The 24766-nt window shown below is 39.8% G+C and overlaps 1 protein-coding gene across 2 annotated transcripts; it reads left to right on the top strand.

The window, feature by feature from the left end:
- The first annotated feature begins 1934 nt into the window (after positions 1-1934).
- Positions 1935-23300, top strand: USP14 (ubiquitin specific peptidase 14). Of its 2 annotated transcripts, XM_075023097.1 has the most exons (16): positions 1935-2163; positions 4731-4876; positions 5543-5575; positions 7446-7550; positions 9853-9956; positions 12077-12135; positions 14050-14180; positions 14483-14563; positions 15341-15420; positions 16957-17071; positions 18385-18450; positions 18782-18874; positions 19831-19959; positions 21052-21112; positions 22245-22352; positions 22475-23300. In XM_075023097.1, the coding sequence occupies exons 1-16, from the start codon at positions 2148-2150 to the stop codon at positions 22624-22626; spliced, it is 1479 nt and encodes a 492-aa protein (XP_074879198.1). In that variant the 5' UTR covers positions 1935-2147; the 3' UTR covers positions 22627-23300. The 2 variants fall into 2 exon arrangements, 1 of the variants encoding a protein (XP_074879198.1); XR_012649761.1 differs by lacking the exon at positions 21052-21112.
- Positions 23301-24766: the final 1466 nt, after the last annotated feature.

Here is a 24766-nt window from a genome sequence, read left to right as displayed (position 1 = left end):
TCCTTTTCACGTCTAGGAGCCTACACTGGACAATAAAATCAACATTTATTCTTCTTCTCCATGACACACTGAAAAGACTGAAATTTCTAAGCCTTCCGTCTTAAGCCTTACTTTCAAGCCCTGGATTATTTTTATGGCCATTTTGTATATCCTTCTTTGACTGTTTGGAATTGAAAATCACATTTGGCGAGCAGCATCGTTATCAAGGAAAGATCCTTCTTGTTTTGGGTATCACTTCTATAGCAAAAGCAGGGCTAGGTGATAGCATATTTCCATATATTCTGTATAATATGTCTAAATATTTTGATAGTTTTAATATTTTGTACCAGCCGTGGAAACTGGTTTGCTGCTAGGTGACTGTAAAAGTAAGATTTGGTAAATAATTATTAGAAATCTTATATTAACACTATGATTGAAACAATAGACAAAAGTATAGCCAAGCAATTAACTAGCAGAGGTAGTTACTCATACGTTTTGCAGTTCTTTGCTCTTATGACTAGATGTTCCTGTACGCTAGATGAGAACAATGTTGAAACTGAGCACATGTGATTGAAACTGCATGAACCTTCAAGATCAAAGGACAAGGACAAGAATAAAGACTTCAAGGACAGCCAACAAAAACTTTAAATGGGTCGGTGGTTGCAAAAGCAGCCCTTCGACTCAAATGGATCCTTTATTGCACATGATCGGATGTAGGCAGAACTATGATAATCAGTTGCAATCATTTTTATGTAATGTATACTAATCTGATTAATATACAATTAGTTATTCTATGTAACCTGTTTGGGCTGAAGCTGTGGTATGCACGCTAGGTGGAATTATCCCCTGTGCATCCAGCACTGCAATACAGAATGCCTGCTTTCTAAAACTCCAAAACGAGTCTTAGAGAGTTTCTTCAACTGGCTTTTTGGTATCACAGAAGTGCAAATACAGACAACCAAATGCTGGCAGAAGCTCTTACAGCTGCAGCTGCCACAGGAGCTGGTGAAGGTAGTTGTGTCAGGTTTCTAGAGGTGGTAGCTAGGGGGGATCTGAGGAAGGGATGTTTCTTTCTGGCATTCTCTTCCTTTTTTGTATGTTTATGCACTGCTTTAGTTTCTTTAACTGCAGCCTAATACCAAGAGCTTTTGTAGTGGCAGCGGAGACTCATGTCTCTGTGTCTACTGTTTTTAGTATCTTTAAAACTGTTTTTTATTGTCCTGAAGGCTCCTGGCCACTGCCATCACACTCAACTCAACCTTCAGTGCTTCATATCTGCTATCTACCACTGAGTCGTAAAGTAATTGCTGGTAGATTAGTCATCCCCTTCTCCCCTTTACTAAAGTTCTTCCGTTGACAATCTTCTCTCTTACTCCATGCTTTCCTCTATTCCAAAGGTATTTCACCCGCAACAGCCTTTTCTTTCCCTTCTCCCTGCCCCGTCTTCGCACAGTCACAGCTCTCGCCAGAAGAGAAGGCCTCCACCGCCGCCCCCCCCCCCATCTCGGCTCTCTGGCACTTGGCCCGTTACACTGCTCTCCCCCGCCGGCCACGCCAACGCCGGTGTCAGCCCCTTCCCGGGGACTGGGCTTTTTCCCTACTCCCACCCGGACACCGTGGGGGTGGCTCTGCGTTCGGTCTGTACGCAGCAGGCTGAATCAGGCCTAGCACTGAGCCGGCTGCTCGTTTCCCGTGGGGTATACGCCCCCGGGTTACAGAGAAGCCCGGTTATTCAGTCACGCTTTCTCGTTCGCCCCGCTCTGCCGAGAAACTACCGTCGGCCGCGGACAGTGCACGGCCGGGCGAGTTTCGCTTCATCCGGTCTGAAAGGCAGCGCCTCCCGCCCCGCCCCGCCTCAGGCCCGGCCGCTGCGCCTCCCGCTGCGCCTGGCCGCCATCAGCGCCCGCGCCGCGCGAGCGCCCCCGCCCCGCCCTTCCGGCGCTGCGCGCGCAGCCCGCCCCGTTTCCGGAGAGCGGGCCCCGCTTGCAGCGTCATCCTGAGGGGCCGGTTTGAATGAGACCCCGAGGGAGGGAGGGACGCGCCGGAGCCGCCGCCATCGCCTCCTCGCGCCCGCTCCCTCCCCGCTAACGCCACTCCCCGCCGCCCCTTCGCTTCCCCGCCGCCACCGCGCCCTCCCAGGACACGGCGCGCCGCCCGCCCCCTCCGCCATGCCGCTCTTCTCAGGTGAGCCGGCCCCGCCGCCCGCGCCCGGCCCGGCCCGCGCCCGTCCGCAGCGCGGGGGAAGGGCAGCGCCTGCGGCGGCGGGTGCGGTGGCGGCCCCGCCGCCCCCTCCTCGGCGTCCCTGCCGCCCCCAGCCGGGCCCTTCCTGCCGCCGGGCGAGGGGAGGCGGGCGGTGCTGCCCGAGGGGCAGCGGGAGGCTCCTCCGGCGGCCCCGCCATCCTGCCGCCGGCCCTCGACACGTGTCGGCCGCGGCGCCAAGCGCCCCGGGAGGCGGCTTTGCCGCCTGAGGAGGAGGAAGAGAAAGAGGAAGTGTCGGCCCGGCCCGGCCCGGCCCGGATGGGGCGAGGGGAGAGCTCTGCTGGGGCCGGGAGGGCCCCTGCGGCCAGGCGCGGTCGTGCGAACGGGTGTCATCCGCGTATCGCCTGCCGTCGTTCCTCGGTATTGCCCCTTCTTGGTTTATCTTTGTGTTGTACGAAGATACGTGCTGCTGCCTGTCAAGTGAGCCGTAATTCTGCATCCGCTCTTTTAAACCCGTTATTTCCTAGTGGAAACCAGAGGAGTTAGAATTCCCTTAGGTTGTGTCGCGTCCCACTCGCCCTCCTTGCCGTGAAGGAAGGTTTCTAATGAAGGCTGCAAGAGCAAAACCTCCAGTGACGCTTCCAGGACCAGTTACCAGCTTGTTTATGTTTCACAGGTCTGGCCTCTTGGGGCTTTTTAGTACGTGAGGAATGGATTGTAGGAGGACTTGGTATGCGGCTGTGTCCCTGTTTTTCACCTGGTTTAATTGTGGTTGGCAAACTGGGATTCCTGATTCAGTATAACAGGACTTTTCCTGAACTCTAGCACATCTGTGTAAGCTATGTTTTCTGTTCAGTGGAGGAAATATGTCCGTTCTTTTTCTTAGTTTCCATTGTTTTCAAATTAGTATTTTTTATTTTTGGAAACTTCTGGTGAAATTTCGGCTGCGATCTCTGAAGAGAAGGTTCTCATGCTGTTCGGTTTCCTCCTCTTGAGTGCTGAGTTGTCAAAACTGGTGACACTGCAGATTAATAATCGCTAAATCCTCTGTGTATTTAGTGGTGGATACATGACTGTTCAAAAATGCAAAACTTAAAAGGATGTGCAGCTGGTCTGTTCAGCAACTGAGTGGGTCGTCTTCCCAGAAAATGGGAAAAGTCTTGTGCTTGGTAGGTCTTAAATATGCAAAATAATAAGCCTGTTTTGAAAAAAACCCCAGAGGGTTGGGCAAATCAGAAGGTGCTTTCTGCTAGAAATACTGAAAAAACAGTAATTTGAGTTGCTTTGTAGGCTAATTTAGACTTAAGTTTTGATTATTCTTATTACCTGTCACAAACACTACATACATCTGAAATCTGAACCTTCTTGGAAGGTTTTTTCAAGTCGTGACTTTTAAGAGTTTTGTGTTGAAAAAACCCTAGAGTTGCCATAGAGTATTTACTTAAAACCAAAGCACAGGTAAAAACTGAAGCTCAGGTAGAAGGAAGGATATGGCTTTTTTTAAAGTATGATATTTCAGCCACTTACTGTGCACATAGGATATGACTGTGTGCTATATTTTGCAGATTTTCAATAAAACTGCAGCTTGCTAAAGTAGCTTTGTGTACCTGTGGTAGTGATTGGAAGTGATCAAAGATGTATAACCGTTCTTTAGAAACACGGTGTTTATTCCAGGCATTTTTTTCTGCTTGGTTAGTAACAGCTTTACTGAAGTGAAGTTAACATGGTTTTGTGTCATTCTGCGTAACTTCCTGCTGGTGATCCCATTTCCAGCGTCAAAAGTTAGACTTTGCATGACCAAATTTCACATCACTTCTTAATTCCAGTCTTGCACCTTTACTGGGGTCAGGTCTTCTGGAGCTGCAACCTGTGCTAGGCTGTTGTCTGTATTTGCACGCAGGTATGTTGTTTGTGCGAACGCTGTCAAAACTGAGGAGGGTAGCAGTGATGGTGGTGTAAATGGCACTGTGAGGTTAACCTTCCATTGAAAGGAAGCAGGTGTGCTATTTTATGGATCTTGTCTTGACGCACACTTACCTCCTCATGTAACTCCACGTGAATGGTAGCCAAAACTACAGCTGTCAAACAGTTGTTTTGCTTTTAAAGAACATGGTATTGTTTGCCATGAAGGAGAACGGAAACACTATGGAAAACTGAACAGGAATCGCATGTCTGAACTTCCTTCAGAGATTTGTTTGCAATGAACAGTGTCAAGAGATTGGGAGAGTTGCTTTCGAGCTGCTATTGTGAAGATTTGCCCAAAGAATTTCTGATGCTGTTATACACATTTATTGCTTGCAGAGTTTCTCAGTATATATGTTGCTTACAATTGTTTTGTAGGATATTTTTAGACTTATTGGAAATAGCATGTTCGGATGGCTGAGATGCCTTGTAGAAAAGATGTCCTTTAGCTTGATTATTGACAAGTTTTAGAGTTAAAAACAATCTTTTGAGATGGTATGAAGTCTGGAATTTTAAATACTGGCTTAATCTTGATAATTACATTCTTGTATATTAGAAAATAATCTAGTTTCAAAATACTTTGTTTGCAGTTAATGTGAAATGGGGAAAAGAGAAATTTGATGGCGTGGAGCTTAACACTGATGAACCTCCAATGGTCTTCAAAGCCCAGTTGTTTGCACTGACTGGAGTTCAGCCAGCTAGACAGAAGGTTATGGTTAAAGGAGGAACTCTGAAGGTAGAAATACGTGGTTTTTTTAATATTATTTCTAACTTTATTACTTCATAACATAATGAGCAATGACCATATTTCCATGTGTTCCTCCAGAAGATCTTTCATTGTATGTATTAAACTGAGTACACTTTTCAGAAATAATTCTGTATGATTCATTGCCTACTACTAGAAAATACTCGCAAAAATTTGTTGCTAAATGGTTGGGAGGTACACTGCTGTTTTAAAACACTTCTTTACTCTTTTATACCGAACACTACTCTGCTTGGTGGTTTTTTTTTTCTGTTCCTTTTTAATGCTCAGAATCTGAATGCAACTTTTTGCTTTTTAGCTTGTTTAAGAAAAATTTCTCTGGCACTTCTTTGCTGGAGACTTATTGGTGTAATGCGATATAGGCAACTTTCCTACAAAAAGTTATTTACATCTAGGCAGCATTGAACAACAGGTGAAGAACCTTATTGAAAAGATGACTTGGCTGCTTTTTATTTTAGTCAGACAAGACTTGATGATGTGTAAATAGTTAATATTGTGGGATCTTGGATGAAACACAATTGTATGTTTAGAAATATGTAATTAATATTAATGAAAATTAATAATTAATATTAATGAAAATACTTGTTTGTCTTTTGCTGCAAGATAATTAACTTGTCTTTTATTTCATTTCAAATACAGGATGATGACTGGGGAAACCTAAAAATAAAGAATGTAAGTTCTGAGAAATAACTAGATTTTACTAGTTTGATTGTTATTTTGGCATTTAAAGAAAGATTTAAAGTTTTTGTTTCTGTTTGAACGGTAACTTTAAAAAAAAAAAATCAGACCTTGATGAAAAATAATTTTATATTATATAGTTGTAATACCTATGCGTTCTTACAAAGTTCTCGCCATTGATTTGTAAAAAAACTTTTTTGGCATCAGTAGGGAAATTATACCATCTTCCTGAACTGCTGGGGAGCAAATATTTCTTTCTTCCTTACAAGAAATGTCCTGGGTCAGACTAGTGGTCCTTCTGTGTTGTCTCATCTGTGACTATAATAATAAGCGATGTTATTTAGAGAGAGCTTGTGAAGCCTGGGCACTGTCTGCAGTCCATTGTGCTTGTACATCCTCGACATGGAAAACTGTTACATTACAAATGCTGATGTTACAGCTCTGCCTATTTCCTTTTTTTATCAACCTGCTGAAATTTTTTCTCCTGTACTGAATAGCTGTTGTTTAAAAAGAAAACCATTAGTAATGGTAATTCATACCTTTGACTAGTTCAGAAAGAAAACAAAAAGTGAATATATTTGTGTTTCTTACCTATATGATTCCCTATTGAAACAGGGAATCCCAAAGACTTTTGTTTGGGGTTTTTCGGTCATTTTCATTTCTGTACGTATCTTGTAACATCGATTTGGTACAGGTTTTACTCCAGTTCTTCACTGAGCAGATTGAATTAGGTAGCATTACTCTTACCCTTGTAATTAGTTTGCAAGCATCTATTAGCAGGCTGTAGCTTCAGCTATTGTAACAAAGTCATTCAGCAAAACCCCCAGTACCTAATATTCTTGTCCTTTTCTGCATACTGTTATGCTAATAGCTGCCTTTATTAATTTTAATAATGTTGTATACAAGTTCTAGGGATTTATTTACACTGTCAAAGCAGTTTCTTTCCGTTTTGTTGTCCATCCTTTTCCTTGGCACTGTCTTTTTCAAGGCCCCAGATAACCATTTTCTCCCCCTTTGATAGATCTTACTGTGTGTATGTATTCCTGTTGAATGCTGAAAAATTCCTTTCCCTTATGCTAGTCAAGCAAGCAGGGTAACTTGATTGCTCTCCCCCCCCTGCATGTTAGTCCTCATCCCTAAACTGGCAGGGTCATTTTGGTTATTTTTCACTTTTCAGTTAGTTTAATGTCCTCAGAACTTGCCAGACCAAAGGATGGCACTTTGCTTTCCTGCTTGCTTTTCAGGTCAAAAAAACAATTCCGAACTCAGAGCTGTGGTCCTCATTATTACCCACATCTGTCTGAAGTGTTTCCCCAGATTCTAGATGAGGGATAGTTTTTTCTGTTTAGAGAATTCTGAATTTGAGAACTTGAGACTCTGTCAATCGAGAAGCTCAAATGTTGCAGCTTCTTTCAAACTGGAATTTGGTTCCAAGGTATTTTCTAAGGTTTAAGGCAAAGAGTAATATTTGCACTGAAGTGTTGAAGATGCTTGATCCCTATTGGCCCATCAGGAAGGGAGCTTTTCTGAACACTTCACATTGGGGTATTCCATGAATGTTAAATTTAGTCCTGATTGGAATCTTGCGTTGTCAGCTGCTGGCAAGCTCACCAGGCTCAGTGGAAATGTCTAGCATGGATAATGCTGTGGAATTTTTCTCAATACGTACTTTGTAGATAATGAGAAGGTTAGGGTATACCCTTACAAAACAACAGTGCAGTATCAGTTCTGCAAACTAAGAGAAAGATTGTGTTTATTTTGGGGGAAATAGCTGAAATATGTCAAGAGCTTAATGGTTTTTTTATTTTTTTAAGCGGAAATAAGTGCCCTTAAATATTTATTACTATTTTTACTCTGTTTCAAGGGGATGACCTTATTAATGATGGGTTCCGCAGATGCACTTCCAGAAGAGCCAATTGCTCGACCCGTCTTTGTCGAAGACATGACAGAGGAGCAGTTGGCTTCAGCTGTAAGCATATTTCAAACTTTGGTTTCTTGTAAACCTTTAACAATGGTGATAATGGCAAGTTTTTAAATACTTGCAGTTGCTTAAAAGTGGATTTTGAAACTGTAATATCTGTTTAGCATTTTTAGCTTCTCAAAGAAATGCAAATTTACATCGATGACCCAACTGGTAGCAGTGATGAGAAGTCTGGAATTTAATTTAAAAGTCATGTAACTAGTGCTGTTTTTTCTTTAAGCAGGCAGCTTAGTAAATTTTCTAAGAATAGCATTGCTGATGTTTTTAAAGACAAAGTTGTGTTGCCCTTGCTGTATTAGTGTCCTGAACTTTACCTGAATAAGGGCTCTTAGATGTGCAAAATTATTTCCTGCCTCCTTCATATCTGTGAAGGGAAACTAGGGTTTGTTTGAGATGGGGTGTGTCTGGAGTTTTGTTTGTCCTTGTTAGTAGTATTAGGTAAACTTTTCTTTCTGAAAAATGAAAATAAGTTTGACATTAGTGGAATAGATTATATGTTTTCCTTCATGGGAGTGAAGTCTGGAAGAGCATAATTAAGCTTTTTTTTTTTTTTTTAATGAAATAACTTCTGTTTGAGTTGTTCCCTTTTTTACAATTTGAAAGTCTTAATTTTCTCATCAGTCATTTGAACTAGGAGCTCTTTGTCATACTTCAAACAGTTGCGTGTCTGTTGTCAACTGTGCACGCAGAACAGGAATACTTTTATGCATATGTTGTGGTATAACCCCAGCCAGCAGCTAAGCACCATGCGGTCACTCACTTTCTCCTCCCCGCTTCCAGTGGGATGGGGAGCAGAATCAGAAAGAGAAGTAAAACTCGTGGGTTGAGATAAGAACAGTTTAATAACTAAAACAAAATATAATAATAACAACAACAATAATAATAATTTAATGATAACACTAATAATAGTAATGAAAAGGAATATAACAAAAAGAGAGAGAAATCCAAGAAAAGACAAGTGATGCACAGTGCAGTTGCTCACCACCCACTGACTGATGCCCGAGCAGTGATCTGCCCCTGCCAGCCAAGTCCCCCCTGTTTATATACTGAGTGTGACGTTCTATGGCGTGGCATATCCCTTTGGCTAGTTGGGGTCAGCTGTCCTGGCCGTGCTTCCTCCCAGCTTCTTGTACACCTGCTTGCTGGTAGAGCATGGGAAACTGAAAAATCCTTAATTTAGGATAAGCACTACTTAGCAACCAGTGTGTTGTCAACGTTATTCTCACACTAAATCTGAAACACAGCACTGTACCAGCTACTAGAAAGAAGGTGAACTCTTCCCAGCCAAAACCAGGGCAGCATGTCTGTATGAAAATGGATCTGTATTTTGGGACTGGTTTTGTGCTTCAGTATTTAATGCTTTCCGCGGCACCAGCAGGTGAAGGATATTTTATGTATTTTTGAGACTAACCCTGTACACAGGCTTTGAGATAACTGAGAGGCAAACAAGGGGATGATTCAGTGTCCAATAACATTCTGGAAAAGTTGGTCACATTGCATTTCTCTGATTCAAATTTTGTTATACATCAAAATTCATTTGTCTGTACTGTATATATTCATTAAAAGTGGAATATACAGCTAAACGAATTCTCTCTTCCTAAAATAATGAAGTGGTATCGGTATGCGGTACTACTACAGTTTCATTAAACAACTACTCAAATATGCAGGATTTAAAAAAAAGAAAGGAAAAAAAAGAAAAATGCTATTATATTGTGATTTATAGTTGTTTCTCAAACTGGTTAGTTTAATTATTAGTTGGCCTTCACATTTGTCAAAACATTAGAAATTCACAATTAGTCTGAAAGGATCAAATTAACGATCTGTTGCAGACTTCTGGAGAGGAGTATAATGCTTTTGTTTCTAACTATGAACTTCATCACATTCAGAGTTTTACTGAAAACTGATTTTAATTAAAACATCAGTGTTTTGTACAAATGCATTCATGTGGAAATTTCACCGAAATAGAATTTTAAGGTCGAAACTTGAATGAGATTATAATTGAACTTTCTGAATGACTGCCTGCTTGAAGAATATGTTCATTAAACTAAACATGCACAGAAAAAAACCCAAAGTGTTCCTGAATGTCCTCTAAAAGCACCGAATGGTGAAATGATTAATATAATCAGAAAATGGATCTGGAAAACTTTATAAAGTTTGATGGAATATTCCAGGTTTTATGCATCTCTGATCATTCCTATTCTTAGAAATTGATGTCAAATTGTAGCATTTATAGAAAAATGGTTGTACATCTCTCTCGGACCTTCAAGCACCCTTGTAAATTTTTTGGTAGATGGAATTACCATGTGGATTGACAAACCTTGGCAACACTTGCTACATGAATGCTACGGTTCAGTGTATCCGCTCAGTGCCAGAAGTTAAAGAGGCCCTTAAAAGGTAGGATTCAGTACAAAAATACTGTGACTAAAATGTTTGGGGTTTTTTTTAGCTTAGGAAATAGATATTTTGTGGAACAGTTGTCTTAATACTGGTATGGATTACCAAACCAATTTGTTATTCTTTAAATCTATTGAAGATTAACATGGTGATCAGTTAATGTTTATCCTATGGCCATATTAGTCTGTACTTTTTAAAGAACTTAAGACTATGTATTTGTTGGAACTGGCTTTTAGTGGAGAGAATGTGTTTTGCCTAGCTAAAAAATAGTTCCTATCAAGACTTGCTTAAAATGCTTAAACAAGGTACTGAACTCTCCTAACCCTGTCTTCTGGTTTTAGTTTGTATGGTCTTGTTCTGTATAGAAGAATCGTATGGGAGTCCTGTTCCTTTGAGGAATATTTTTTTTCAGTGGCTTTGTTGCACAATGTGTTTTCAGCTATGAAATTCTGATGTTACTGACATTTGGTACTTGAAGGTACCACAGGAACCTCTGAGATAGGACCATCAGTGTTACTGTGGCAGCAAACTGGAATAAGCTGGAGTTACTCTCCTGAGGATATGTAGGGAGCAGAAGACATGCCCTTATGGAATTTGTTTCATTTGTTCCGATTGTAGAATAACTTTTCTGAAATTTTTGTTGTGATTCTGGACTGAAGTGTGAAAATGGCCTTGGTTTTTTTTGTGAGGAATCTATGAGAAACTTGAAAATTTTGGAGATCGGAGGAAAAAAGAATACATGGCAACGTGAGCCTGAATTTGTCATCCATATGAATTACAATGAGAAAACCATCAGTATTTAAAAAATATGAGGATTAGCTAGAGCATTGCCATCTTAGGTTAACTTAATTCCTTTAAAATACGCTGCTTTCTTCATACCTTGGTACACAACTGGATGTTTGAGATTACTGTAAACACTAGTTATTTAAGTGCTTCTAAATTTTTCTTCAGTCTGTTAGCAGATGAACTTTAATTATTTAGCACTGAGAACTATTTGTGAAGTACAGAAACTCTGTTTTAAAGCTTTTTCTTGTTTTTCAGTGTTGTCATTTTAGGAAAGTCTGTTTATTTTGATGTAAAAGACTCTGAGTTACTGCACTGAATTAGAGTATTTGACAAATTTAACATATCAAATGTCAAAATGTACCTTATAAAACTGGCAGACAAGATGTGGCCTTATCTGTGGGAAGTCAGATACACAGGCAGCCATGTTCTTTTCCCCTGGAGACTTAGCCTCTATTTGGTCTTCCCTGCCTGATGACAGCATGGAAGGGTATATGGCAGTGGGAGAGAGGTGAAAGGACTCACATGGGAAAGCTTACTGTTATGGGTTCATTTCTCACCAGCTGCTCTGTTGATCTCTGCAAGGGCACTCCCTGTTTGTAGCATGTCAGGGGGAAAGTTTCCTGCTCATCATCTAGCAATGGACAGAATTTTTAGAGTTCACTCTGAGATTAAAGAATGCATGAGACCATCCTTTTGCTTAAAGGCTTATATGCTTTGAGGAGGCCATCTGTTCCTCATGCAGGTGGTAAATTAAGAAATCATTCAAAGAAGAGTGTTAAGTTCTACTAATACAGGTAGACTCCCGTACTTTTTCAGTGTAGGAAATACCTCTTCAAGAAAAATGTCTCACCTCTCCCTGTTTTGCTTCTGCTGTGGAGGGAGGAAGCAAGCCTGCCCTCCATCTCTGTGCTTTTTATCTACCATCTCTCCTTGAAGGTAGTTTTTTTCCATGTATCTTGAAGAAACTGTGGCAAATGTTTGAGAAATGGGGTAGCTTCTATTCAGACTCTTTCTCAGTTTCTTTAAAAATAGATAGAGTCTTTGAGGCAAATGGATTGGGGAAGCAGCAGTGATGTATCCAGACTTCTCAGTCTGCATTTATTTATTGTCTCAAGGATGCCAGTTTTTCGTTGCTTCCATGCAGTGCTTGCAAAATAGCTGAGACTTTGAGGTGAGTGTGAGTAAATCTTATCTTCAGTTACTTCTGTTTTGGTGATTGATTTCTTTTGATACATTTAAGTAAATCTAGCTGCTGCCTGCTTTATGATGTAAAAAACTGACTGTTCTTCTTAATTGTGTTTAATTGCATACAAACTATTTTCCTTCTTTTTTAGGTATGGTGGTGCCTTAAGAGCTTCAGGAGAAATGGCCTCTGCTCAATACATTACTGCAGGTTGGTGTTTAGAGTAGAAAACAGGGTTTTAGGCTAGTATGTGGTTTCCTGCCAACTGCAGATGAAAATTGCAGTTAGAGCTCTATGTATTTTTCTTTAGTGCATATGCCTTAGGAATTTCAGATCTGCTAGCACTGGAGGATTCATTTTGCTCTATCATTAATGTCTTTCAAGGTTATTGTGACCATGACTGCAAAGCATACATTTCTGCATATTACCTAGCTGCATGCTAGGAAAAATATATTCCAGTGTGACCTAGGCTTAGATAGAAATCATTCTTACCTCTTAACTGTTTTGCATGTAGGCGTGAAGTAATTGGAACTTCCTAGAGCAGGCTCCACCCATCTGTTGATTTGATCATTTTGTGTAGAAATACTTTAGCGTACAGTTCTTTGATTCACTTAATGGTAGGGTAATGCCATACTCCTAGAGTATGTATTTCCTTGATATTTTTAAATATGATTTATTGGCTGAGCATTATTGTTAAGATGGTAGCTGATGCTTTATCAGTGGTCTCAGCCTTTATCCTAAAGATCCAGATGTCATAACTGAAATAGAAAGTAGTGTCTTCAAAAGGAAAGTTACTCTTTGTTGTCGTGATCTGGGTGCTCACAGTGTGGGAGCTCACCATGGCCCCATATCTCCAAGTTCTAACTAGAATTCTAGTTAGACCCCTTACAGTTGAACAAGGGTACTACTTGTCCACTTTTTCTTTTTTTACTCTATTTCATTGCCCCACTAAGATGCTGGGCCAGGACACTGGGATTTCTACCAGTCCATTTAAGGAAAAACAAAACAATATAAGGAAGGAAAGGTCCAGTTTGTGGGTATGCCTGCTGATCGAATTTTGGGGTGGTAAGTTCAATGGTTACTCTATACAACCATGCCTGCCCCTCCCCTTTTCGCTGCCTTTACTTCATGTCCCTTGTTTTCTTTTTAAGGTGACAGCTCTGCTTTTTAGGAATCTTAATAGTTTAAGTAATTTGTAGTTAATTCTTTGGTGCTGAGCTGGTCAGGACATGCTGTCCTGCATGACACTTATGGCATTTTTTTAAATTGCTGTGTCATATCAGTTGTCCCTCTTATCAAGGTCAGTGAAGATATTCCTTAAACACAAGCAGCAACTGACCTTGGTTCCTTGTAATCTTGCCTATATTTACTTACTCAAGAGTATCATTCATTAGTCTCTCGACTTGTAAATTAGTGACCATGCAGACTTGCCTACCTCACAGGGTTGTTGTGAGGATTAACAGGTGTCTCTGAAGTGATTTGTGGATTTAAAATGCTGTAACCTGGGTAGACAAGACATACATAGTAGTATGTCTGGAGCAAAAAAGCAAGCCGTGTGTATTGTCATGCAATCAGTAGCATTCATTGAATTGCACATAGTTATGAACTGTCTACACATATGCATACACATACTTGTTTTCCTGGGTCTTAAGTTAAGCATGAGTATTTTGGAGATATTTTAGTTTGGGGAAAAATGAAAGTTTTTTCCCAGTAGTTGGTGAAGCTTAAGCTGCTCTAGAGGATAGATTGTGAATGCCTTCTGGTTTCTCTAGGTGTAGTCCTCTTGTGAAAACATTGGTCCTCAGATGTGTTTCAAATGAAATCTTAACTGCTCAAAAACAAAATTCTTTTTTTTTATTTCTGTTAGCAGCCAGGAAAGACAAGGCAGTATGTGCCAAACTCTCAGAACTGTCTACGCTTGCGAAGTCATGCTCACAAATGAGATCTTAGGTGCATCTGTTATGCCACCTGGAAAATTTGGTCCTGCTTTGGAAAGATGAAATTGGACACTGTTAAATGATCAGTCTTTAAATATTACTGCTGTTTTACTATTCTTTTTAAACTTCCTGCCACGTTTGAATTGTTTTTCCACTTCTCAAAGCATTCACTTACTTTTTTTTCAAGCTCTTAGAGACTTGTTTGATTCCATGGATAAAACTTCCTCCAGTATCCCACCTATCATTCTCCTGCAGTTTTTACATATGGCCTTCCCACAGTTTGCAGAGAAAGGCGATCAAGGCCAGTACCTTCAACAGGTAAAGACTGATTATTAGCTTATTGTTTGAAAAATCTATAGTGTGTTGGAAGTTGAGAACAAGAATATTTTAAAACTTTCCTTCTTCTGTGAAAATTTATCCCAGTAAAGTGTTTGCTTTTGTATAATGTAGAAAAGTTGAATGTAATATCAAGTGCTAGCTCTGAAAGTGTGTGGTGGAATACGGAGAAATTCTTAGTGAAGGCATCCTTACATTTGGTTTTATAGTGTAGAGATTGATGGGTTTAATATTACTAAATCATAATGCTACTAGTCAGATTTAATTTTCTGTTCCCTTCCTAGGATGCCAATGAGTGCTGGGTGCAGATGATGAGGGTACTACAGCAGAAGCTGGAAGGCATAGAAGGTGATACAGTTATGGAGGTAATTTTGGTCTTACTCTAACCAGAGATAGGATTTATAATATTGTACTTGTGATTCACATATTTTTTGCTAAGGATTATCTGTTTTGAGTTCTTTAACATGTATCTATAGTCCAGTGAGTGAAATTGCTTTGCGTGTGATGTGTCCGATCAGCATACTGCTACCTATGTCATGTCAGGTATGTACGAAGTGTACTATAGGAATACTTTCTCTATGGGCTTTGTAAGGCTTGTGTTGGACCAGGGTGGTGGTGACTGTGAGAATTCAGCAGCTGGCCCCGATAACCTGTGAATTTAGCACAGAAGAACTTTTTTTCTGAAAAAAGTGTGCTACAGCATTCTTGGCTACAAGACTACTATTTCAAACAGACAACTAGCTTAATCAACTGGATAAGAAGTTACTTAAAGTTTTTCCCAAGACTTCACCAGACTGACTCTCTTCTTTCTCTGTAAACTGTTCTCTGGAGAGTCTTGGCAGTGGCAAAAGTCTGATAGACTACTCTAAAATTTAAGTCATACTTAAGTTGGGGGACAGGGAGGTGTGACTTTGACTGAAATCTTGCTTGCTAATATGCTTTGAGGTGGCTTTAACAGCATGCTAGAAATGCATTTCTTTTGAAACTTTTAGGGTGTGTAAGGAGACAGACTGACTAGAGAAACTGCTCCTATAGAAAGGTGAAGGAATAGGCTTTAAATAATTTAAATAGGGTTATTTTGTCTGTAAAGACTGCCTTTATATGCAATTTAAAGTTACATCATAAGAGAATTTGTTTTACAGACAGACTCTGGAGTGACACCAGCATCTTCTAAAAAGAAGAGTTTAATTGATCAGTTCTTCAGCATTGAATTTGAAACAGCGTATCCTAAAGGCTAAGGCAAGACACAAAGAATGATAATAATTTCACACTTTTGCAGTTGAGTGCAGGGAGGGTGAAAATCATTGTTCAGAAATTAAAGGTGTGTGTTGAGGAAAAGAGGGATGGATGTATTGCAGGAGTATGCAGAAGTTAAAGTTAAGATTGGATAAACTATGAGAGAGAGGACAATGTGGGGAGAAGGAATGGTATTGGAAATTTACAGAAAAAAAACCACTGAATGTAAAGATGAGATTTCCTCCCCAGAGAAGAATGCCAGTTACCTACTTCAAGGATGCTGGCATGTTTTATCCAAATAAAAGTAATTGCCGTCCTAAATAGCGGGTTTTTTTGGCTTGTAAAGGAGTGTTGTTGATATACTTGGCATATTAAACATGCATGAAAGATAGCTTGATTGATTTCTTAGGAAATAAATTAGATGCAGACTGTTAGAGGAATAAGAAACTAATGCAGCTGACAGCTTCCTAGTAGCTTCTTTTATAGGAAGAACAAAAAGCATATGACCACATGGGGCACTCATCTCATGCCAAATATTACTCTTTTCCCACTTCTCCATCCCAAAATCCTGGCTGTTGTGAAACTGGCCACTGCTCTTAGAAAGAATTATACTGTGCGTTTTGCTGGTCTGAAATAAGGAAACATCCCCTTAGATGAGGTACTGTACCTCATAGCTTGGTAGTAATGAAGAATAAAGGCCCTTTTTAAGGTAAGAATCATGGATCTTTCTCCCTGTATTGTGATGTTTGTTATTCCTGAAATGGTAGGGAGGAGAAGAATGAGTAACTAAGAGGAATGATGCATAGGTCAATGGCAGGAGGAAGACACTTGGCAGAAAAGTCATGTTGCAAGCCTTTGAAGCGTGATTATGGCAGCATTAGTAGAATAGATGCATTCAGAGCAGTCAGAAAAATATCTAGTTAGAAGGAAGTGGATTAGAGAAAAGGATTGGGGTTGAAGTATGAAAAAGAAGAGGTTGGACAGAATTATTAAAGAATGTGTAGAAAATAATGAAGAAATGGATTTAATTTCAGTGGACAGATACAAGGGAGGGAGAGGAGGCTGTGCATGTTGAAAGAAATGGGAAGTCTGGCCAGCAGCAGGAATAGAAGACTTTTATTAATTGTAAACAACAGTGGAGCGTAATGTTGCGGGAGGGTTTCATAGCTTGGTATTGACAACCAGTTAGTATGATCTGTGTCCTGGGGGTTGGGGGGTGGGTGGGTGGGTGGGGAGAAGAAAGAGCAAAGCAGGCCTCACAAGCTTAAATGGTGATTAAAAACTTATTTTACTTTTTTTTGGTATGCTGTCTGCCTCAGCTACCACTTGTCATTAGACACGAAGGAACAGATTGGTTAAAAGGAAGGGCTGTTTCAAATCTTTTCTATACTACGAGAAGTAAAAGTACTATTGATGCACAAGCACAGGATTATCTTAAATTACTGTGCTGTTCAGCATGTTGTTTGCACTAGAGCAGTAGTTCAGCTCTTGGTGCATGATGGTTTTCCTTAATTTTGTGAAGCATGAAATGTACAGAAGCTGAAGAAGAAGAAGTAACTAAAGGAAAGGAGAATCTGCTTCAGCTTAGCTGCTTTATCAATCAAGAAGTGAAATATCTGTTTACAGGACTAAAATTGGTAAGCCTTTACAACTTTTATTTAATTGAAATTCTAATGACCTGTGTTTTTAGTCTATGACTTGGAATTGACATCTGCTGTCTAAGCTTTACAAAGTTCCAAGATTTTTTTTTTGGTGGTCAGTGGGAAGATGGCAGTGAAAATGAATTGCATGTTAGTGTAAAACAGACTTCAAGAGAGTGTTTTCTTGACCCTGACATGGTCTTCCCCAGGCAGGTAACCAAGTGCAAGCCAATTTGCTACTTGTTTGTTCAGCTGGCTTTCACTTCAGTCTGAGCAGTATCATGATTTAAGCATGCTGTAAACAATTCCCCAAAAGTCCAAAAGTCAGTTTTAAAATAGGTTGGCATTTTGGTTGTTAAGAAAAATAAAACAGATGATAGAACAATTCAATTTAATTTTGCAGATTTTGAAGGGGGTGTTATTTTCTGTGGCACAACATCATCTTTAAACTGTTTATTTAAGTAGAACTTCTTAAAGTAGTCTGTGCTTTTTATATATGTATTTCTAAGTTTTCAGGCTTTTCTGGAGTATCTGAAGGAGCAAGGAGAGGAGCTACTACAAAACCTTTGTAGTAACTGCTCTTGCAGAGTATTTGTATAAGAGCAGGGGTGGAAGCAGTGATCTGGTTTGTACAGGACAGGACCAAATTGCATGGTTCTCAGATAATCTTTGTATCTGCTTTTTCTTTTTTTGACAGAATTTAGAAGGAAAAGTAAGATAAAATAGTTAATGCTCACAAATTAAAAAGATTATGAAAAAAGAAACCTTACTTTCAGGCCAAAAAAGGTGTTCTAGAATTCTTATGCTGGACTGCCTGGAGCAAGAGAGTCACAACACTTAGCCAGGCCAGTCTTTCCCTGAACTTGGAAGAGTCCCTGGAAGCAGAGTATCACCACCTGTCTTCTTATAAACAGCTCTTGTCAGCTTTAGACTGAGAGTTGGGAAATGTGCAAATATTCCTGTCACAAGAAAGTTCAGGTTTTCTTCAGTTGTGTTCCATGACACATTCATAACCAAATCCAGATATAATTCGTAACCAAATCCAGTTGCAAGTTCTACTCCTGTAGAATAAAATTTTCTGCAGAGAGAAACTTCCTTTTGTCAGGGTTCAGGAATGAGCCTGCAGCTGAACAAATAAATGGGGATGGTCTTTCTGCTAAGGAGTTTCAAAATTCTGTGTGTCATAATGGCTGATAGCAACAGAAGAGGTTGGCAGAACAACATTTAGTTTATGGTTTGTTTATCTGTGCTTTTCTTTAAACTGTATTTTATGATGAACGTATGTGTTACTACTTTTTTTTTTTTAACAGCGTCTTCAAGAGGAAATCACCAAACTCTCTCCAACACTGCAGAGAAATGCACTCTATATCAAATCTGTGCGTGGTACTTTTGTTGCTGTCTTTATGATTCTTTTAACTGTTGTCAATTTTCTGTCCCAAAACACAAAGTTATTGCTGCAACAGCATGTGATTTATGTTTATAAAGCATCTGAATATCCACTACCAAGAAATTTAAGACCAGTTGAAAATTATTTCTTTGAGTACAGTACTATACAAGAGCTTCAAAATTGGAGGCCTTGTTATATTGTGATGTGTTTGTGTACAAATATGTTCCCAGAATAGCCTGTAATTTAGGATGAGCTGTGTTTAAGGTATAAAAGATCTGTGAATATCTAAAGTAATAGCTTTTTCTAAATTTTTTTTATAGTCTAAAATTAGTCGCTTGCCAGCGTACCTGACTATTCAGATGGTTAGATTTTTTTACAAAGAGAAAGAATCTGTGAATGCCAAAGTTCTTAAGGTGAGTAAGTTTTCTGCATATTGAAGTTTAATTCCTCTTTGCTTTTCAATGAATTTTTATTATATGTAGACAACTAATAGTTGAAGGGTATTTACTAAATTGTTTACTTTTAAATTGCATTTTAAAATATTAACAATGCAGTTTCTTTGCTTGAGTACAAAGTAGGTTTGTTCCCAGCTGTGATGATGTGTGGCAAACTATACTACCAAAATAGACTGGGGGAGGAGGTAAGGGACAGAAGTGAATTTGCTCCAATACTGTTAGGATAGTTTTTGGTCTCTCTTCACCAGTGGTTCAGAGGAGAATGTTTAATTAAGGAGAGGGCCATGCTTTCAGTCACTGGACAGTGTTCTAAAGTTGATGAGAAATGTTTATGCTAACAAACACTTCCTGTATTAGTTATTTTGATTGTCTGGCTTTCTGATTGACAAATGCAAGAACCAGCTGCAAACAGCTAAATGTTCAGTTTTGCTTTCTGTTGGCCTTGGTTGGTAGACCTCCTAGGCTGCCCAGGGAGCATCATGATAGATGATGTGTGTTCCTTACAAGCAAGGGAATAAAGATAGAAGGCACGAGTTAACTATTTTAGAAGATTGTTTGGATAACACAAATTTACATTTTTGCAAGTGTACAGTCATTTTACATGCATTTTTTTCCTTAGGCCTGCATAGGTATTTCTGTAGTACAGAAGTATGACAGTTGATAATAAAGAATCTAAATATTTATACTGAATGTAGTAATTTATGATGGTTTGTTTATACTGAATCAGACATTCCTCTGTGAAAGTATTGTAGCCCTTTGGGTAAGTGCTGTCAGCAATATTTCAGTAGATCAAGTTGTCATAAACGTGATGAGATTTGCATTTAATTGGACTTAGTGTTGTCTTCCCATGGGAGAACGCTTTAATGTGGGGGTACTAAATTATGCTAATAATCTTTATGCTTTCTACTTCCTAGGATGTTAAATTTCCTCTTATGTTGGATGTGTATGAGCTGTGTACGCCAGACCTTCAGGAAAAAATGGTTTCTTACCGATCAAAATTCAAAGATGTAGAAGACAAAAAAGTAAATCAACAGCCAAAGAATGTAAGTCTCCTGACATTTTGATTAAATAAGTCATACATCTGAAATAGAGGTACTAGTAAGGACTAGAGAAAACTTGACTTAAATACATTTTTTGCTTATTTAGCATTCAAACTCCTTGGTATTGAGCTTTAGATCTTTTTTGTGTATTATCATGAAAATACAGTATCTGCTTTGGTATGACTGCTTGATGAGAAATGTTAAATGCTGTGGACATACATGTTGCTAACATTTTTATTTCAAAACGTATTAAAATGTAGTGCTTCTGCTTACCAGTGTTATGCCTAACGGTTTTCTCTGAATTACACAAAGTGATTGTCTTCAAACATTATTGCTTGCTGGCAGGTCATCTCTTAGTGGAGCACAGGTAGCTATTTCCTGCTCATGAACTGGAAAGGTTTGTATAACAGAGTGCTACATGTCTGACTGATAAAATTTAGAATATATGTACTAGTGAGCTAAAAGACTGTACCCTAAAAACTTGGTAAATGGTTTTGTCTCCTCTCTTGTCTACATATTCTAAAACTGACTTGCCTTTCTTTTAATGAAGGAAAAAAAGTAAACGGGCTGAAGCTGTAGTGTTTTAGCCAATTTTTTTTTTTTTTTGAGTTTGCTACTCTTTTCCTGGCCTAACTCCTGGCAGTTTCATGTAAACATTTGAATAAGGCTTGCATCTCTTTTTACACAGTTAGGAGCAAGGAAAGAGTGCTATTTTAAAACACAATGTGTTGGCACTTGGGGTCTGTCTCTGGTATTTTCTTGTTGCTACTTCTGCTGCTAGCAAGTCCCCAACAAGGAATAAAATCTTCAATTGCAGAATTGTTTTCGTGCTCCAAACCTGTAAATCTGGTGGGTAAACAGTCTAGGCAATATGTGCTAAAATGGTTATATATTTGCTTTAAAAAGTGGTCTTGTTTAGGTTAAGCTTTTGGATGTCCGGCTAGAAATACTGTAATGGAACTTGTTTTCAAGTTGAACAAAAAATGTTTAGGCTTAGAAACATCTTTAAATGAATGGAGAGTTGGTATTTGATATGATTGTGCTAAAGCTTTCTCAAAACCATTCCACATTAATTCAGCATATTCTGTTCTTTAGTCTAGTAAAAGTGATGGTGCACAGAAAGAAGTTAAATATGAGCCATTTTCTTTTCCTGATGGTGAGTACAGGGAAGTAAAGCTATTTTAAAGTAATTTTCTATTTACTGATATTTAAGTGGACCCGATGGTAGGTATATTTTGAGAACCCTGGTTATTTTTAATGCCTTTGAAAATTAATCTTCAGAAACTGATGGAAATTTAAGGAGTGGAAAGATTAGGCAAGTCAAAATGCTGTTGAGATAGTCAAAGACTTAATTGTCATCCCTCTGACAAGTTGATGATACATAGAAGACATGCGCCTCAAAAGACATTTGCATGTAATGTGCAGTTGTTTTGTATGCTTCCATGTCAGTGGGTGGTAGAAAGCTGAAATCAAAACAGAAACTTAAATTGGACTTTTAAAACTTCTGTAGTGGTGCTAGTGTTGCCTAATTTGGGGGGGCTTGGAGCTTGAATGTCCTAAGCATTCACCCTTATGTTGAGGACGCTGTGCAGAAATTATTTTGGAGGTCTTGTTTACCCAGACTGTTACCATTCAGTGCTTCCTGAGGTTTGTGTGTGATGCACTATGTGAGAAGTGTATGTGGGGGGGTGTTGACTAGCTTGAGAGCACAGTGAAAACAGGATATTCTGGAGTGCTGAGAAATGCAGTTAAGACACATTGGGAACTGTAACACCCTTCTTGGTATGTTTGGAGTTAGCCAGTTTTTTCCATTGAAAAATGGAATAGCATAATTGAACTAACGGCAGAGTGGTTGATCTACTGTATCTGAGTATTCTCAGCAGTGTCGCTATACAGCCCATGCCCAGCACATCAGTCCTTGCAGTTTCATGGCTTGCCCTGAATGCGGACAGCAGCTGGTGTTTGAAGGAGGTATTGGCCAAACCTCTCCAGAATATTTACTGACCATACATCATTGTTTTAATACTTTAAGCTTGCTGCATTTGCATTACATCCAGAATACATATTTATGTCTTGAAAATGGACAACATTCTCAGTTTCCTGAGAGGCTATCCTGGCTGAAAGCTGCTGCTTTTAGTTCGCAATGATTTAGAACCATGCTGTAAATGGGGTTTTACACTGCTACAGTGCTGCAGTATGGCTAATGCGCCTTTGGTCTGTATGCTGTTAAAAACAGTAAAACTGTTCACGTAAGACTTGCGTAACTGTTTTTTCCCCTCTTCCTTTAGATATTGGTTCTAATAATTGCGGCTATTATGACCTGCAGGCAGTGCTAACACATCAAGGCAGATCAAGTTCCTCTGGGCATTATGTGTCTTGGGTTAAAAGGAAACAAGGTAAAAAAACCCATTACAGTACTGTTAACCACCCTTCACAGCTTCTTTCATTTAAGGGGCTGTTAAATGTGATTAGATTTTATGTACCTAAATTATGAATAATCCTCTTGTTTTTCTTGCAGATGAATGGATTAAATTTGATGATGACAAAGTCAGCATTGTTACACCTGAAGATATTTTGAGGTTATCTGGGGGCGGAGACTGGCATATAGCTTATGTTCTACTCTACGGGCCTCGCAGAATTGAAGTAATTGAAGACGAAGCTGAACAGTAGTCTTCAGTTTTAGTCATTCTGCCTAGGTGTGAAATAAATGTTGATTACTGATCACTTCTTTAACCCCAGAGCTTTAGCAAGTGGATAAATAATTTGTTTAAACCTTTTCATGAGAAGAGGGACATTGTTTCAAAACTGATCCATGTACCAATTAGTCACTACTGGACTGGACTGCCCACTGTGGTGGTGACAATACTTTAAATAGCTTTAATGTCTTGCAGAAGATAATTTTTTTTAAATGAGCCTCTTCCCCTCCTGCCCCTTCCTTCCTCTCTAAAGTCATCAAGTATTTATTACACACCTGTTCTCACATTTGTTACTCTTGCATGGTTTATACCACAGTTCAGTAGCTGTCCATCCTTTGCCTTACCTGGCGGTTTTGTTAGGAAGGTAGAAGAGAAACTGTTGCCTTGTTGCGTAACTCAGTGCTGCTGCCCATAGCCAACAACTGTGGCTGCAATCAAGTATTTGTCCAGCCTGACCTGCTGATTCAGTCTGTTGTTGCTGGCATCTCATGACTTCAAAATAAATTGTGATCAACACTGTGTCTCCATTAAAAAAAAGCTAATGTCTTGGTAGTATAGTTAGTATGTGTTTTGTTTTCACTTCTTGGGCTACCACTGATGAATGTCTTGAAGCAGTCACATAATAAAGCCACTTTTTTTTAAGCTGTAGGGATTTATCTCCTGTTCTGTTACTCTTTACTCAGTATGTAAGTCTAGTGTAGTGGCTGCAAAACTGGGTTTTGCTTGCTTACAGTAACTTCTGTTCCTTCCCCACAGGAATACAGCAGCTGTATGCTAGTGGGAGACTGCAGTAAAAAAGTATTTCAGTGTCGGCTACAGCCAGAAAAGCACTAGGCCATCAACAGAACTCAGCCCTCTCTGTAGAGGATCTGATTTTTAATGTGTCCCAGTCCCTTCTGGGAGAGCTAGTCCATATTCATATGAAATACCTTCTGTTGTGTCTTCACTAACAGTGACAGTGTGGTGAGTTCAGCTGTGCCTTCCTTGCACAGAAAGGATCCCTCTTTTAATCCTCCTCTGGGGCCACTGGCTTCAGCTTTCACCTTCCCAGGTAGTTTTTCTGCCTTACAACTTGTGTTGCTGGTTATTGCACTGTCGCCTTCACTGCACAGCTTACCCTGGGAGCACGCCAAAGGGCTAAGGGTGCAATTTAAAAAAGCTGGATGATGCTTAAAGGCGAGTTCCCCAGCACAGTACTGACTCTGTTCCTGTGTACCCCACAGAAATAGGACAGGCTCCTCTGTTTGTAAAGGCTTGTTCTGTGTCCTGTTAAGGAGGAAAGAGTTTCCTCTCTGAAAGCTGCTGTTGGCAGTTGAAGAGAGCCTACACCCATAAAATAATTAATCTTTTATTACTGGTCACAGCCTGATAGTTATAAAAAAAAATTAACTGTTTTTCCTTCCCAGAAAGTGTTCTGCCCCATTTGCTTTTTCCTAATTTTGAGATGCATGCATTTATCACACCTGACAACTGTACTACAAGTTGTCTCACTGGGACAGGATACACTTAATAACAAACAGCTGGGACACTGAAAACCCCTTAGGAGGAGCAGCAGTTACTACATGGGTCTACAGGCCTGCCATTGTCATTTCTAGTGGAGGTCTTTCTAGGTCTATCAAACCCTTTAGCTGCACCTTGGGGCTGGGGCTTGAAGCTGTGATAGGGCTCCTCACAGTCAGGATCTCTCCCCAGGTGGGTCTAATTCCAAGCCTGTTTGAAGGCCAGAGCAGTGCTGCCACATTTTGATGAGGTCACACTTGTCAGATAATGCAGAAAAAATCTGCACTCCTTGCACAAAATGACAGAAGACTGCTGGATCAGAGAAAGGGATCAAAGCTAAAGCAGGGGGATGGCTTGGTGCCCAAGTCTCCCACCTTGAACACAAGCACTGAGATCATGGTTCATGCCTGAAGCAGCAAGAATGTAACTTGCTGGACATGGCTTCCTTCAGTCACCTTCACCCCAGCTTTCCCAGTGTCAAGGTGGCAGGGAGGCCACCTTCAAGAACTGTTCAGTCATCCACACACACCTCAGTTCACAACACACTCGAGTGCCTGAGTCAAGTGACATCGTTACTTTTTGTACCTTCTACCAAATTGTACCTGCAGCAAGAG

The sequence above is a fragment of the Buteo buteo genome, chromosome 3 (assembly GCF_964188355.1).
Source record: "Buteo buteo chromosome 3, bButBut1.hap1.1, whole genome shotgun sequence".
Taxonomy (NCBI): Eukaryota; Metazoa; Chordata; class Aves; order Accipitriformes; family Accipitridae; genus Buteo; species Buteo buteo.
The sequence above is the reverse complement of the archived record's forward strand: the minus strand, read 5'-3'. Positions and strand labels throughout refer to the sequence as shown.